General features: G+C 47.5%; 1 protein-coding gene across 1 annotated transcript; it reads left to right on the forward strand.

The window, feature by feature from the left end:
• Positions 1–5,248: 5,248 nt before the first annotated feature.
• On the forward strand, positions 5,249–16,532 carry LOC135890486 (complement C1r subcomponent-like). Its single transcript, XM_065417942.1, is given in 13 exon segments — positions 5,249–5,274; positions 9,823–10,051; positions 10,269–10,461; positions 10,669–10,709; positions 10,835–10,943; positions 11,089–11,285; positions 11,783–11,930; positions 12,006–12,127; positions 12,753–12,831; positions 13,545–13,596; positions 13,598–13,677; positions 15,362–15,436; positions 15,721–16,532. Coding segments are annotated over 13 exon segments (2,163 nt in total).
• Positions 16,533–16,759: the final 227 nt, after the last annotated feature.

A 16,759-nucleotide genomic window follows, 5' to 3' on the forward strand; every position in this document is an offset into this window, starting at 1 on the left:
AGCCCCTGAGATGGCTGCTGTGTTGTCTATAAGCACCATCACATTTTGCCCCTTGATATGTGGAAGGAACACCATGCAAGCCAAATGAATGGCCCGACGCTCTCTTACATTTATATGGAGCGTTAGATCTTGAATAGAGCAAAGACCTTGTGCCCGTTAGGAACCTAAGTGAGCTCCCCAGCCTAGATCCAATGTATCTGTGACAAGGGTGAGTGTCTGTTATAGAGCACCGAAGGGTTCTCCCTTGCAAATATTCCAGAGAGATTGAAGTGTTCTCCTACTGGTTTTTGAATGTTATAATTCCTGATGTCAGATTTGTATCCATTTATTCTTTTGCGTAGAGACTGTCCAGTTTGGCCAATGTATATGGCAGAGGGGCATTTCTGGCACATGATGGCATATATCACATTGTTAGATGTGCAGGTGAACGAACCCCTGATGGTGTGGCTGATGTGATTAGGTCCTATGATGGTGTCCCTGGAATAGATATGCGGACAGAGTTGGCAATGGGGTTTGTTGCAGGGATAGGTTCCTGGTTTAGTGTTTTTGTTGTGTGGTGTGTAGTTGCTGGTGAGTATTTGCTTCAGGTTGGGGGGCTGTCTGCCATGTACATTGGTCAAACTGGACAGTGTCTACGCAAAAGAATAAATGGACACAAATCTGACATCAGGAATTATAACATTCAAAAACCCGTAGAAGAACACTTCAGTCTCCCTGGATCCTCAATAACAGACATAAAAGTGGCAATTCTTCAACAAAAATCTTCAAAAACAGACTCCAATGAGAAACTGCAGAGCTGGAATTAATTTGGAAACTGGACACCATCAAATTAGGCCTGAATAAAGACTGGGAGTGGATGAGTCACTACAAAAACGAATTTCCCCATACTAATTTCCCCCTACTGTTACTCACACCTTCTTGTCAACTGTTTGTAATGGGCCACCCTGATTACATTGGCCTCATTACCACTATAAATGTGATTTTTCCTCCCTTAGTATTCTACTGTTGAGAATAGCCCACTTCCACTTTAATTGAATTGTCTTGTTAGCACTGACTCCCCATTTGGTAAGGCAACTCCCATCTTTTCATGTACTGTGTATATATACCTGTCTACTGTATTTTCCACTCCATGCCTCTGATGAAGTGGGCTGTAGCCCACGAAAGCTTATCCCCAAATAAATTTGTTAGTCTCTAAGGTGCCACAAGTACTCCTCGTTGTTTTTGCTGATACAGACTAACATGGCTACCACTCTGAAACCTGTAACTGTAAAGACAGCTACTCTCATGGAAGTGATATGGCATGACAGCGACATGCAAATAGATTCTCACACCCATGGCATGCTGAGGCCACAAAAGAGAGGCATCTGGCCTGGTATTGAAACATTTCTGCCTTCTTTATGCACATGTAAACCCCAGTCCTGACTTGTAGCACACATACTCCCCTCCTCCCCCCGCTATTCCAGTCTTAGGCTCCTCCCACACACACAATTGGCAGCAGTTTCCCACACAGTTGCATTTCACATAGTTACGTTCCTTTGTAAGAGTGTGGGAGACCCAGATGTTATGTTACGAGCTGATGTTATGAGCGGCTGCACACAGTGTCCTATAGGTGCCATTCCCATGGGTATTATCACTCTCCCTCCCAGCGGTGCCCTGGGGGAACAAGGTTCCTTGTCAGTCATGTCTAGTGGCAGCAAACTTCCCTGCAAACAGTGCCCTGTAGCTGCAAACTTTGATGCTCTATAGTGATAACCCTAAACTGCGCCCCATTGGTGCCGTGTGGCTGTGAGCTTCCCTCCTACTGATGCCCTGTTGCTATAAGTTTCTCTCCTAACAGTGTCCTGTGGCTGAAAACTTCTGTACAGATTGTGCCCATTGATTGTGAGCTTCATTCCTGATGGTATCCTGTGCCAGCGAGCTTCCCTCCAGGGCCTTGATTGGGGCTGCCTGAGAATGTGCATCATGCACAGCGAAGCACTCAAAAGTCAGGAAATGCCGGAGTGAAGATTGCCCATTTAACCTTAACTCTGGTCCCGTGTATGTACATTATTATGAGAGTCATTAATTACATGGTCACATGTTCTTTTTCAGACAATATAACAATATATATAATGTACAGTTTCTCTACAGCCTTAAATACACATGTATAAACATCTTGAAATGTTTCCTTCACCCTTGGACACTTACATTATTTCATTGTTGTGACTCTTTTCATAGACTTGGACTCTTTACTATGATTCCCAGAAAACTAATGTTAAGCTTAAGAAGTATCAGTGTCTTTAAAGAAAAACCTGTAAGATGTCATTGTCATTTTAGAGACCCCAACATTAGAAAGCCAGGAAAATCTAAACTGAAAGCTCATGTGCGGAGGAACAATAATATTGGGCTTGAGCCTCCGTCGCTACTGTCTGAAGAAAGCCTGAAAAGTTGTTTGTTTTTGCTGTTTGGTTTCACATTCATAATTCAGTTCTTGTACATCCTGTTTCCCTTGGAAGACTCTATAGACAACTGCAGAACAACCAGAGCGGCCTGACTAATTGGGAGAGAGGAAGGTATTTGTATTTGTAGTGTTTTAAACTCTCTGGGCTTTGTTTGTTATTATTAACACCTATTTAACACAAATGCGGAAGAAACAGCTGACAGAAAACTTCTCTTTGTTAAAGATTTAACACTCCTGTTTCCTCATCAAGGAAGCTGCTGATTCACACCTCTGAGGAGTTCTTCAGCAAAACAGTAAGGCAAAGACCTGGCATTCTTGATATTTCTAAGGTAAAAAGGAGAAGTTTTTTAATTTTTTAAGAATAAAGTTTCAAGCCTTCCCACATCAGAAAAATGCCCCCAAAAATAAGGGTATCGAGAACACAAATCCTATTTCTTTATCCTTTTTATGACACCTTTAAAAACAAAACTCCCCCAAAATTGCACTTTAATATAGGGAAATTTCCAGTTAAGTGTCTCTTGAGCAACCTTAGCTATACACACACACACACACACACACACAAATGTGTACAATTCTGTTGGATCTTGCTTTAAAAAAAAAAAGTTCATGGTCACAGTTGGAGCAAAGAGCCAGCAGAGGGCAGCAGAATGTGGGCTAATGAAACCCATTCACGATGCCAATCGCTTTGTAACCTAACTGTCTCTCTTCCCTCCGTCTCCTCTCGGTCTTCCCCCACCTCGCTGAATTAGATCTGTCAGGGTTAAGAGTTTGTATTTGGTTACAACTCGCAAGCCCTGGTTAGAGCGCTTGGAGGGAGAGAGAGAGAGACATACACACATCAGACAAGACTAAGAACATGTGAGTGCTGCCAAACTGGCCTGGGGAGGGAGGTGGTGGCATCTTTATGGGGGAGAGGACTGAAGGGTTCAACTCCTTGGGGAAGGATGAGAGGTGGACGGCGTTAAATCCATGTCCCACTATTACCCCTTAATCTGGGCCGGCTCCAGCTTTTTTGCTGCCCCAAGCAGCGAAGTGAAAAAAAAAAAAAGATAAAGCCAATCGGCGGCAGCTCAATCGTGCCGCTTCATTCTTCTGCAGCAATTCAGCGGCGGGTCCTTTGCTCCCTCTCTTCCTCTTCGGCTGCACTTCGGCGGCAGCTGAAAGAGGAAGAGAGGGACGGAGGGACCCGCTGCCGAATTGCTGCCGAAGACCCGGACGTGCCATCCCTTTCCATTGGCCGCCCCAAGCACCTGCTTCCTTTGCTGGTGCCTGGAGCCGGCCCTGCCGTTAATCCTCCTATTAAAAGTGGTGCAACGTTTGAATCCCCCCGGCTGATCTCCTTCCAGGGAAGGGGAATGAGTGTATTTTGGAGGAGGGTAATGGCCCCACTACCCAAGTAACCCCCAGATTGGGACCAGGATGGGAGGGGGCAACTAACCTGCCCAGATTTCCATACCACGCTCTGTGGAGAGGTTAATAGCTAGACCTTGCACAGGCCCCCCTTCCCTCAACGGGGGGGGGAGGGGGCACAGGAGAGGGACCCAGGCATGGCTGAGGATCACTCCCCACCATGCTGACGACCTTTGGACCCTGAACTGCTGAGCTGGGCAAGCTCCCAAGCTGACAACAAACACAAGCTGCATCAGGTGGCCCAAAGCCAGGTGGAGGGAAACCTTCAGAGCCTATAAGGCTGGATCTTTTACTGTCAGGGATTCCCTCCCTCCCGAATTTCCCCAACAACCCCCCCCCAGTTTTGTGAACTAGTTACATGCAGTGTTGCCAATTTAGTGATTGGAAATTTGAATTGAAATTGAAACATTAATACACACTTTAAAAGCATATAAAGTGTATGATAAAATACGTGTATCTGAAAAAGTATAATAGATTTGAAAAGTATGAACATAGACTAGCTTCCTTATACAGCTGTTATTTTTATGATGATGTCAGTGCATTCATTTTGGTGATGTTGGCCAAATTATGAGTTGTAAGCAAAGTCTAAATGAGCTCTCTCTGACAGCTAGTGATGAGCTGGGGGTTGGGGGGGAAAGGCTTCAGGACCAGATTGTATTTACATTCACACCTAATCTACCTCGGTATCCAGAAAACAGAGCTGTGTTGCCCAAGTGATAGATTTTGGCTGAGGTTGGGTTACAAATCACTCGAATGGGGTGGTGGTGGTGGTAACGAAATGTTGTTATTCTTATTGTATGAGTAAAGGGCAGTAGAACTGTACTTAGCCTGTGCTGATTGAGGGCATTGACCTGCCCCTCTACCCTGTTTAAAGACAGAGCTGATTAGGCTCCATAGATAGTCTTTTGTTTTGTTAAGTGACCACTACAGCCAGGGGTGGCTCCAGGCACCAGCGCACCAAGAGCGTGCCTGGGGTGGCAAGCCGCGGGGGGCAGCCTGCCGGTCGCCGTGAGGGCGGCAGTGAGGCAGCCTTTGGCGGCATGCCTGTGGGAGGTCCGCTCTGGTAACATGGATTCGGCGTCATGCCTGCGGGAAGTCCGAAGGCTGCCTCACTGCCATGCCTGGGGCGGCAAAATACATAAAGCCGCCCCTGACTACAGCTGAAATCACTGATAATCAGGTCTAAGTGCTTAGATCTGCTGTGGGACAGTCTTTCTGTGGAAGAGACAGCCCAGCCCGCACTAGCAGCGAGGTTCCCCCACTGAGAGTGCAGCTGAAATCACTGAGAGCTGGTGGAACCTCAAGAGACCAACGCGCAGAGGTCACAGTGGCAGGTGGCAGCAGAAGGTGACGGCACAGGGCCATTGGCAACAGAACGATGGAGTGAATGGCGGCACAATGAACAACAGTGGCCAGAGCGAACAGTGAGCAGCTGGAGGAACGAGCAAGGTGCCTTCTTGCCCCCCACCTAGGAGGTGAACTCATGTGAAAGCACCTCTGAACTCTGAGTCTCCACTGACCAAGGACAACACCGGTGAGTGGGGTGCGGTGGAGGGAAAAGTGAGGGGCACGTTAAATAAACATTTGTTTGTTGGACTATATTTTAGTGACTTTGCGCCAGAATGCTAGATTTGTAACTGGGAATGGAAACTTATATAAATATGTTTTCTAGTAGGCCAAGATTTTTAAAATGCATTATTTGCCAAGGTTGTTATCTCACATTGTTGCTAACTTGAGAGGTCATTATGTTGGGGAGTTTCTGTACTAAACATTTTTATTATTATAATTAATTTTTACATAAGAATGGTCATACTGGGTCAGACCAATGGTCCATATAGCCCAGTATCCTGTCTTCCGACAGTGGTCAAGGCCAGGTGCTTCAGAGGGAATGAACAGAACAGGTAATCATCAAGTGATCCATTCCCTGTTGCCCATTCCCAGCTTCTGGTAAACAGGCTAGGGACACTCAGAACATGGTGTTGCAGCCCTCCCCATCCTGGCTAATAGCCACTGATGGACCTATTCTCCAGGAATTTATCTAGTTCTTTTTTTAATCCTGTTATAGTTTTGGTCTTCACAGGGAGACCAAAACTAGCAACCTCTGGCAAAGAGTTCCATGGGCTGACTTTATGTTGTGTGAAGAAGTACTTCCTTTTGTTCTTTTTAAACCTGCTGCCTATTAATTTCATTGAGTGACTGCTAGTTCTTGTGTTATGTGAAGGATTAAATAACATTTCCTTACTCACTTTCTTCACACCAGTCAAGATTTTATAGACCTCTATCATATCTCTCCTTAGTCATCTCTTTTCTAAGCTGAAAATTCCCAGTTATTTTAATCTCTCCTCCTGTTTCATACCCCTAATCATTTTAGTTGCCCATCTCTGTACCTTTTCCAATTCCAATATATCTTTTTTGGGATGGGGTGACCAGATCTGCACACAGTATTCAAGGTCTGCACGTACCATGGATTTACATAGAAGCAATATGATATTTTCTGTCTTATTATTTATCCCTTTCTTAATGATTCCCAACATTCTGTTTGCTTTTTTGACTGCCACTGCACATTGAGTGGATATTTTCAGAGGACCATCCACAATGACTCCAAGATCTCTTTCTTGAGTGTTAACAGCTAATTTAGACCCCATCATTTTGTATGTATAGTTGAGATTATGTTTTCCAGTGTGCATTACTTTGCATTTATCAACATTGAATGTCATCTGCCATTTTGTTGCTCAGTCACCCAGTTTTGTGAGATCCCTTTGTAACTCTTCACAGTCTGCTTTGGACTTAACTATCTTGAATAGTTTTGTATCATCTGCAAATTTTGCCACCTCACTGTTTACCCATTTTTCCAGATCATTTATGAATATGTTGAACAGTAATGGTCCCAGTACCGACCCCTCAGGGATACCACTATTTATCTCTCTCCATTCTGAAAACTGATAATTTATTCCTACCCTTTGTTTCCCATCTTTTAACCAGTTACTGATCCATGAGAGGACTTTCCTCTTATCCCATGATGACTTACTTTTCAAAAGTCAATTTAAATTAAATAAATAAATAAAAAATTATATTTGTTTTAGAAATCTAGAACTGTTATGTGTTTTGGTGTAATTTGCATTATCCTTATGTTAAATTTGCATTATTCTAACAAAACATTTAATTTATTCATATCTCTTATGTATGTTGCAGGTCAAAGTGAAAATGAAAAGACAAAAAACAATGCAACAATTTTTCCACTCAAAGGCCTCAAAAAACAACCAACGTGAAGAACACATCAAGAACCAAGAATATATCAACATGTCATCTGAAGGTTCAAGTGGTGTATCTACATCCTACCAGCCTGAAGCACAAATACAGCTACCTACTGAAGAAACAGTGTCTCCAAAACCTAAAGGCAGTTCCCGATGTTTGTCGGTCAAAGTGTTCCCATGTATTGAAGTTACAAAAGATAGCTTCTGGTGCACCTCTTGTAAAAAAGCTTACGAAGAAGGGAAGCTTTCCAATGCTATAATTGGTAAAAGTGGAGGAGCTTGGTTTGTCAGACCAATCAGCAAAGCCAATGCTAACAAACTACATGAAAAGGCTGCAAAACACCACGCCTTTGGAGAGCATCAACATGCTGAAAGCCTTATAAGCCCACTTTCAAAGCCAATTTTAGAAGTATTTAATGAGCTTGTTAAGAATGCTGGAGACACAACACAGTTCATGCAAACAAACATGGCTGTGGCATCATACTTTCTATTTAAGCAAAAGATACCACACAGTACAAACTGGAGGCCAATGTTAAGTGCATTGTCACTTGTTCATCCTGAAGTTGAACACTGGTTCCGAACAAGACCAGCAAATGCTCACTATCTTTCTGCAAGAAACTCAACTGACTGGCTAGAAGCATGCATTGCAACAATGAAAGACTCAACAGTTGAAAAAGTGAAGAACTCTCTCATCACATTCAAAAAATTTGCATACATGGCTGATGAATGCACCGATGCAAATGGGCATCAAGTATTAAGTCATTGTGTATGTTATCTTGATGTCAATGGTAGGCCAGTAGATGCAATCTAAATGTTCAAGTTAGAAGATACATCGGCTGCATCTGTGACAACCCACATCTTAGAAGAGTTAAATGCTTGTCAATTGGACCCCAAACAGATGGCTGCTTGTGCATTTGATGGAGCTGCAAACTTCTCTGGAAGACATGGTGGAGTACAAGCTTTGCTCAGAGAAAAGAATAACCCTAATCTCTCCTATACACACTGCAGAGGCCATCTACTCCAACTAGCACTAGTACGAGCTGCAGACTCTTCAAAAGACATTTTAAAAGCTATAAATTTAATGTCTTTATTATATGCTTTTTTCAGCAAGAGTCCAAAAAGACTGAATATCTTGGAAAATATAGAAGATACACTGGGACTGAAGTTCAAATTAGTCCAACCTGGGAAAACCCGCTGGCTTTCTCATGAGCGATCCTTGGCTATTGTCTTAAAATTACTCCAGCCGTTATTACTGGCTTTGGAAAGTATCTACCAAGATGGGATGGATCTAAGTAGTGAGGCTGGTGGATTACTTTTGCTACTATACATCTGAAGAAGTGAGGTTTTTACCCACAAAAGCTTATGCCCACATATATCTGTTAGTCTTTAAGGTGCCACCAGACTCCTTGTTGTTTTTGCTACTATGTTCAGAGAAGACTATTGCCATTCTCTCTCTTGTAAGTCTACTGTTGAAACTACTTGGGTCGTTAAACAATGCCATCCAGGCATCTGCTACAACAGTAGTAGATCTTTGTCCAGCAATAGAAGCTACATTTGGATCAATCAGAGAGCTATCCATTGAAAAAGTACTGGAAGAAGCAAAGACTTCAGTCCAGAAGTTGACTAATGAAGGCATTTATATTGAATCCTTACGCGAAGAAGACAAGAAGTGTTTGTTAAGACAACTGAAAAAGTACACAGACTTGATTCTTAAAAATCTACAACAGCGACTTCTAGATACTACTCAACCTCTATGTCGTTTTACAGATCCCTGTCCTATAAAACAGACAGTTGAGTGGAGTGAGGCACTAGCAGCAATGGGGCTGCCATGTGCTCAGGACAGAATAGAGAATTTGAATACAGAGTGGAATATCATACAACGAATGAATGAAGATTTGACTTCAACTTCTTTTTTATCATCACTAGTGGCTTGACCTGATCTTTGTGCTATGTTTCCTGGGATGAAAGAAGTAGGAATTCATCTCTTGCTACTCCCAGTCAGAACAGATACAGTTGAGCGTTCTTTTTCATCATTGAATATAATTTTGTGTTCTGAAAGAGGTCGCCTTCTGTCCGATCATGTGAATGAACTAATGAGCATATCAATTGAAGGAATGGAAGTACCGGACACATGAGAAGTCACCAAAGATGAATTCATTGCATTCAAGAAGTTCATTAACAGAGTTGTGCAAAATTATAACAAGAAACCAAGAAGGATGTAGATGTTGTGCTTCATAGAAGGCTTGAGTAGCCAACTTTAATTTGTGTGATGATTTTAAAACATGAGTTAAATCTAACAAAATGGTCATGAAACATCGGCCCTGACCACCACCACCCCTGTAAATTCAAACACCCCCCCCTAATTTCAATTCCTGGGGAAAACACTGCTTACTTGTTCCTCTCCCTGGTTCCAAGAGACCCGGATCCACGGCTGGTGTGTAACAAAGAGCCAGTGCCCACAGGGTTCATGCCTAGTCTCCCTTGAAATGGCTTCCTGGGAATCATATCCTTGGCTAGTGCCTGATGCCCAGCTGGTACCTGATTGGATCTTGGGTCTCTTCAATGTCTCCTATGTATCCATTGGCTCTATAACACCTGGTCAGTACCCAGGGGTCCGTTGGACTGGGCATGAACCTCCCATGAAGTTTCCACTGGTTGTATATGGCCCAGATCTATGGCTGGTCTGTAACTCATGCTCCATGTACATTGTATTCACAGGCTCCCCCTGCTCCTCCTGTGGGGGTCTCTCCTCTTTGGAGTGGTCAGTTCCAGCCCAACCCCAAGGAAGCTTTTTGGGGAGATCACATCCCCCAATTACCCCAAGCCATACCCCAACAACAACATCAGCACCTGGGACATCACAGTCCCAAAGGGCTTTGTGGTGAAGTTGGACTTCTGGCATTTCGACCTGCAGCCATCTGAGTCCTGCCTCTCTGACTACGTCAAGGTGCGTGCAGCAGAGACCTGGGGTAGGGCTGGGGAGGGGAAGCTGGTGACCTCAGGGCACAATCATTTTTCAACAGCAAGCAGGCTTTCCTTGCTATCCAACAGGCACAGAGGAGAGGGAGGGAGTTAGAGATGCATAGACCAGGTAATGGAGATACATGGAGCAGGTTGAACTTCACGAATTCTCATGATTTCCCCTCCCCCTTTCTCCTTGACAGATCACAGCAGATAAGAAAGACCTGGGTCAGTACTGTGGCCAGCTAGGCTCAGCCACAGGCAACCACCCGGGAGTCAGGGAGTTTGTGTCCAAAGGGAACTGGATGAGGCTGATGTTCCACTCGGACTTCTCCAACGAAGAGAACGGCACCCTTATCCCCTACAAGGGCTTCCTGGCCTATTACCAAGCCGTGGGTGAGTATGAGAGCTCCACACCATGCAGGAGGGGGGCACAGGGCTGCTCCTTACCAGGAGAATGCAGAGGAGCCCTGGGCCCCATCCCCAACAGGCAGAGACCACAGGACAGTAGCCAGACCCCCAGCACCGCCGCACCGCCAGTACAGAGCTTTCAGTCAGGTTTAACTCTTTCTTCTCTTTGCCCAGCACCCCCTCTCCCCTCAGATCTGGATGAGTGTGCCCATGGCAACGCCCTTGAGGATAGGGTGACGAGACTGCAAGTGTGAAAAATTGGGAAGAGTGTGGGGGGTAATAGGTGTCTATATAAGACAAAGCCCCAAATATCTGGACTGTCCCTATAAAATCGGGACATCTGGTCACCCTACTTAAGGAAGACGTGGGGCCTCTGTGGCAGCACTTCTGCCACAACTGTGTGGGTGGCTACATCTGTTCCTGCCGCCCCGGTTACCAGCTGCAGAGCGACCACCACTCCTGCCGAGGTGAGTGAAAGGTGCAGAGATTGACGCAGGGGAATAGGGCCCAAAGGTGGGAGCCGCCCAGAGGGGAAGGGGAGGGAGGAATGACCTAGGAAGCAACTGGTAGGACAGTTACCCACTGTAACTGCTGCTCTCTTCCCTCCCCCAGGGGAGTGCAGCAGTGAGCTGTTCACAGAGACCTCTGGGTATCTGTCCAGCCCAGAGTACCCCCTGCCCTACCCTGCGGAGCTGCAGTGCAACTATAACATCCGCCTGGACAGGGGGCTGGCCATCACCCTCAAGTTCCTGGAACCCTTCGATATCGAGGATCACCATCAGGTCCACTATCCCTATGACCAGCTCAAGGTACTGGAAACCAGCCCAAACCTGCGTCCCACCGCTGGCAGGAGGAAGCAGAGATTAGAAAAGGGGGAATGCCCAGGGTCCAGAGCAAAGTTGTTTTCCCCAGTCCATCCTCCGGGGTGCCTAGTCCCCCGCATCCTGAGCAATGGGGCTCTGGGCCCCTCCAAGACCCCTCAGTGCTGGGGGTGGTTCCTGTATTCTAACCAGAAAACGTCCTCCTTTGTTCCGTGTTACCTCCTCATCCCTCATCCTTCTCCACTTCCCTGTATTTAGGATTAGATGGACCCATAGGTCTGACCCCAAGCTGGGAGAAGCAGGGACTGGCCCATTAGTCTGATCTGGCAGTGGGGACCCCAAAGTTGATGGGTCCCAGGCCCACTGGGGGGCATTGGGGCAAATGGGCCCCTTGGTCTGGCCTGATGCAGGGGAGGAGCGGGTACTGGTGTGGAGAGACCTGTTGGTATGATTCTGGCTCTGGTGAATCATCTCTTCCTCTCCAGATCCAGGCACACGGGAGAGAGATTGGTGAGTTCTGTGGCAAGGTGTCTCCTGGCAGCATCGAAACCAGCAGCAACGCGGTGGATGTGCTGTTCTTCACAGATGAGTCAGGGCTCAATCACGGGTGGAAGATCCACTACAGCTCAGAGAGTAAGTGGCTCCCTTCCTAGAGCTACTCCAGGCCTGAGCATGCTGCTTGCTAAAGCCTTGCGTGTTCCCCAACAGGAATCCGGTGCCCACAGCCTGTGCCAAGGGACCAGTTCACCCTCATCAAAGACCTGCAGCCCCTGTACCAATTTCGTGACTACTTCATCGTCAGCTGCCAGACTGGGTATGAACTGATGGAGGTGAAGCCCTCCTTCTCCCCACCCTTCTGCTCTCTTCTCCACTCCTCCTTTCTTCTCTTCTGCCGAAGTCTCCTTTCCAGTCTCTTCTCCCTCTTTTCCTCCTTCCAATCTCCTCCCCCCTCCTTGCTCCCTGCCTTTTCACAGGAACGGGTGGTGTCAGGAGATTAAGAAAGAACATTGTCATCGCTCTCCAGAATGTTTGGGAAGCAGGACTCACTCCCTGGAGGGCCCCCCCAGAGGCCCTAGCACTCTGCTCAGGGATCTGATGAAAGGTAGAGGACTTCCCTGCCCTTCTCTCCTGCCCCATCCCCAGGAGTGGATGTCTCTGGGGTAGAATCAGAGCTTACCGTTTTGGTGACTGCAGGTTTTTCTGGCTGGGATAAAGAGGCTGCAGCATAAGCCTGCCAAAATTGGGGTATCCAAGGCCAATGCATGATGGAGGGGTAGGAGGTTGGGTAAAGAGGAAAGGTTCAGGGGTCACAGCAGGGCACTGAAATGGACATCAGGAGCAGAGTTGGGCAGCAGTGAGAAGGCAGACGCGAGACTCCCTCCCCATGATTTGGGGTTGGGGGCAGGGACCTGAGGTTACATGTGGTCCTCAGCTCTTCTCTTCTTTTTCCTGCAGGGTGACCAGAAGTTGGCATCTTTCAGTGCTGTCTGCCAGGATGATGGGACTTGGCACCGACCCATGCCCCGCTGTGAAAGTGAGTCAGTAACCCCCACACATGGATTATCCTCCCCCCAACTGGTCCCCGACCCGAAGGGGTGAGTGGGGAGTACATCCTCCATAACCCACGTAGTCCTTGGCCTTTCTATTGTCAGCAAGGGGACTCAAAAATGCCAGTTCTGACAGTATCTTAGGCATTGTGGTCCTTACGCATAGGTCCTACTGGGACCTAGACTGAGTCCACCCCTCCTCAAAATCATTGCACTCAGGGGGGTGTCAAATGGCTACCATGCTTTCCACTGGGGCTGGGCAACATTTTTAAAATAAAAACTTGTTTAGTACAAAAATAGCCTTTCCCTCCCTCCCCCCCCCAAAAAAAACCTAATGCAAAAAAACCTACTGATCTCATTTTTTTTTTTTTTGCAATATTTTTCTGACTTTAATCAGAATTATTATTGAAATATGTAACCCTTTTGGATAAAAATATTGATAAAGTGTCATTAAATTAAAAAACTAGGTCAGCTTTGAACAACTTTGAATTTTTGTGTGCCTTTTTCTCCATTTTCCAAGCAACTCTAGTCTCTGCCAAGTGGGGACTGGACCTGCATCCCCTCCAGCGTGCTCTTGGACAGTCCCCATCCGTCCCTCGCATTATGGGCTCCAGCTGAGTCCAGCATGAGACTCCGAACCTCATTGCTGCAGTGAGCACTGTGGCTCCCCCTTGACTCCTCTCCTTGTTCTCTTTTGTAGTTGTGAGCTGTGGTGACCCCAAAAATCTCACCAACGGGGCCTTCAGTTATGTTCGCGAACAACTACTACCAGTCAGTGATCACCTACCGGTGTGAGGAGCCTTATTACCGCATAGTCACCAACAGCAGGAGCGGTGTGAGTCCTGACCCAGAAAGAGCCATAGCAATCTAAGCTGGGAAAGCCTTGGTAACAAGGGTGGTCCGTCCCCTTTAAGGGCAGTAGAGAGTCTAGGCGTCAGTCAACCTCTGTTCCATGGCTTGGCTCTTTCAGAATGCAGGAGTTTGGGGGAACACGAGGACCTGGGGAATGGCAGTGGCAGATATGGGAGAAAGGAAGCTGTCCCGGGGAATTAAGTGTTTGGGGAAAACCAAGACTACTAGCTCTTTAAGGGCCTGGGATCAGGAGCCTTCTAATGTAGAGTGGAGGCAAAGCTCCCTTCTGTTCCAGCCGATTAGGATGAGCCTTGGGAAGAAGGGCAGCGTATTTGCTGCCTTCTCTCTCCTAACAGGGGGGCTGCTGAGCTTTCCTCATGGGGGCTGGAAGAAGTGAATTGAAAAAGGGCCAGCTGGGAGAATCTGGTTTAAGGCTACCGCTGGCCTGAATTAGCACAGTCCCAGAAGGAAGGTGGTGGAACTCTTGAATGCAAGGAGAGTGAACCTGCCTGAATTATTACACAGGCTCAGGAGGGGGCTGTGGGACTCCTGACCTTTTAAGAGAGGGGGCCTGTCTCTGAATTAGCACACAGGCTCCCAGGAGAGGGGTGGGGGTGAGGAGCTAAAGAGTTCTGTGCTCTGTTCAAAAGTTAATAAATAAGCCAGTAAAGGGGTAATCTTGGTCTAAGTACTGTGATCTGGGAGTAAACCATTGAAAGACCCAAAGGGGGGGGGCAGTGTAACTGCAGGGCCGTGCTGTGCCAGATGGGGGTCTGCTTGGGGACGGTGTCTGCTACACTCCCTCAAGATCCCATCTCCCCACGCAGCCCCTTGGGCCTAGGCTAGAAGCATCCCCCTGTCCATTCCCCATGGCTCCTAGTTCCCTGTGCTCTGGAATGGGGCTCTGGCCCCCCTTTGGGAGATGACTCCCCAGGCTCACAGGGCAGCGGGAAGACTCTTGAGCTCCTTTGCCTTGGCTCAGTCTCAACCTATTCTCACCTCCCCCCATCCCCATCTCCCCAAAAAAACTTCTTCAGAGGCTTGAACCCCTCAGACACTTGCAAAGATCCTCACATTTCCCCCACCCCCTCTCTAGTCATGACTGTTCCATGCCAGGTGGATTTAACTCTTTGAATCTGTCCCAGAACTCAGTGTCATGATATGTGGAATCAAGGAATCCCCGTCCTTCTTACACAGGAGGGATGTGTTAGCTAAACCAGCCGTACACAACAGATACAGATAAACCAGCTCAAATTGACCTGAGATCACACCCTGAACTCTGTTCAGCACTCAGGTCATCTAGTGACTGAATAATATAACTTCCAATGAGCATCTCATTACCCCTCAATCCCCTCCAGCCCCCTGAGCGTTTCTGTGGTTCTTCTCTGAGCTCCCTCAAACTTGTCACTTTCTCTCTGGAACTGAGGGGCCCAGAGCTGAGCAGAGCATCCCTGCTGGAGGCTTTCCAGATGGGACAGAGAGGGACCGCCCCCTTCCTGTCTGATGTGTGATGCCTCTGGGATTGAGGGTCCCACAGCTGAGCACAGCATGCCAGGTGGGCTTGTTCCAGTGCCCTAGAAAGAGGGACTATATCTCCCCGTTCCCCCTGTGCCTGATGCTCGCTCCCTGCAGTCCTTGGTTTCATTATCTTCTCTTTTCCCTAAGATACATACAACTGCTCCGCTCAGGGCTCCTGGGCAGACCAAGACGGCCATGAGGACATCCCCGTGTGTTTACCAGGTAAGTAGGGAATGTCTCACTGTGTTCAGCACTCAGCAATATGCCTTCAGAGTCAGCACGAACCAAGGGAGACAAGCAGAGAGAGGGAGAGAGATGGAGAAGTGGAGCTGACAGTAATGTGGGACTGTCTGTGAGGGAGGTGGCAGTGCAGGAGATGGAGAAATCCAGATGGAAAGGCAGCAGGAGAGCAGGGAAGCAGGGAACTGAAAGGTATGGGGAGACGAGAGAGAGAGCAGGAGAAGAGAGCATGTAACAGCCTCTTCGGTTCCTGTCCCTTCCCACAGTGTGTGGGAAGCCCGACAAACCCGTCACTGGAATCCAGCGGATCATCGGTGGCAGCACAGCACCTCCGGGAAGCTTCCCATGGCAGGCGAAGACACACATCTTTGGGCTTGGGGGTGGGGCGCTGCTGGGTGACCGCTGGATCCTGACAGCTGCTCACACCATCTACCCCAAGAAAGACAGCTCAGTGACAGAGACAGGTGGGAGGATGAGCTTTGCTGAGGTGGCTAAGAAGATCGATGTGTTCCTTGGCCACACAGAGGTGAATAAGATCCACGAGCTGGGTAACCACCCCGTCCGCAGTGTGTCCGTACATCCCGACTACGACCCTGATGATGAGAACAACTTCAATGGGGACATTGCACTGATCGAACTGTGGGACCCAGTGCCACTGGGCCCCGACCTGCTGCCCATCTGCCTCCCAGATGCTAGTAACAGCACTTTCTATGCCAACGGCTACAGGGGCTACGTGAGCGGCTTTGGGGTGGAGAAAAACGTTCTCGCAGACCGGCTGAAGTATGTATCACTGCCAGTGGGTGACCAGAGATCCTGCAAGGAATGGCTGCAGGGAAAGGAGGTCAATGGGAAGCCCGTGGTGTTCTCTGAGAACATGTTCTGTGCTGGCTCGCCCAGTGGGGGGAAAGATACCTGCCAGGGGGACAGTGGGAGTGTCTTCACTGTGAAGGATTCAGAGAGCGAGCGCTGGATAGCCACCGGGATCATCTCCTGGGGCCTCGGCTGTCACAAGAGCTACAGCTTCTACACCAAGGTCATCAACTACCTGGACTGGATCAAAGAGATAACAGGGATGTAGAGGCTCTGAATGCCACTATCTTATTGGCTGAAGGCTCAGTGATGTCATATAGGTATCCAAACACCCACACATCATTGGCTGAAGCATCGTGATGTCTTAAAGGATCGTGATGTCAAAACTGCCATAGCAATGGTTGAATTCTTGGTGACATCATCAAAGCTTCACAAAGCCTCTGTGCCATTGACTGAAGCTTTGTTGATGTTCTAATATTTCTGAATGCAACTTAA

Source organism: Emys orbicularis, chromosome 1, assembly GCF_028017835.1.
Source record: "Emys orbicularis isolate rEmyOrb1 chromosome 1, rEmyOrb1.hap1, whole genome shotgun sequence".
NCBI lineage: Eukaryota > Metazoa > Chordata > Testudines > Emydidae > Emys > Emys orbicularis.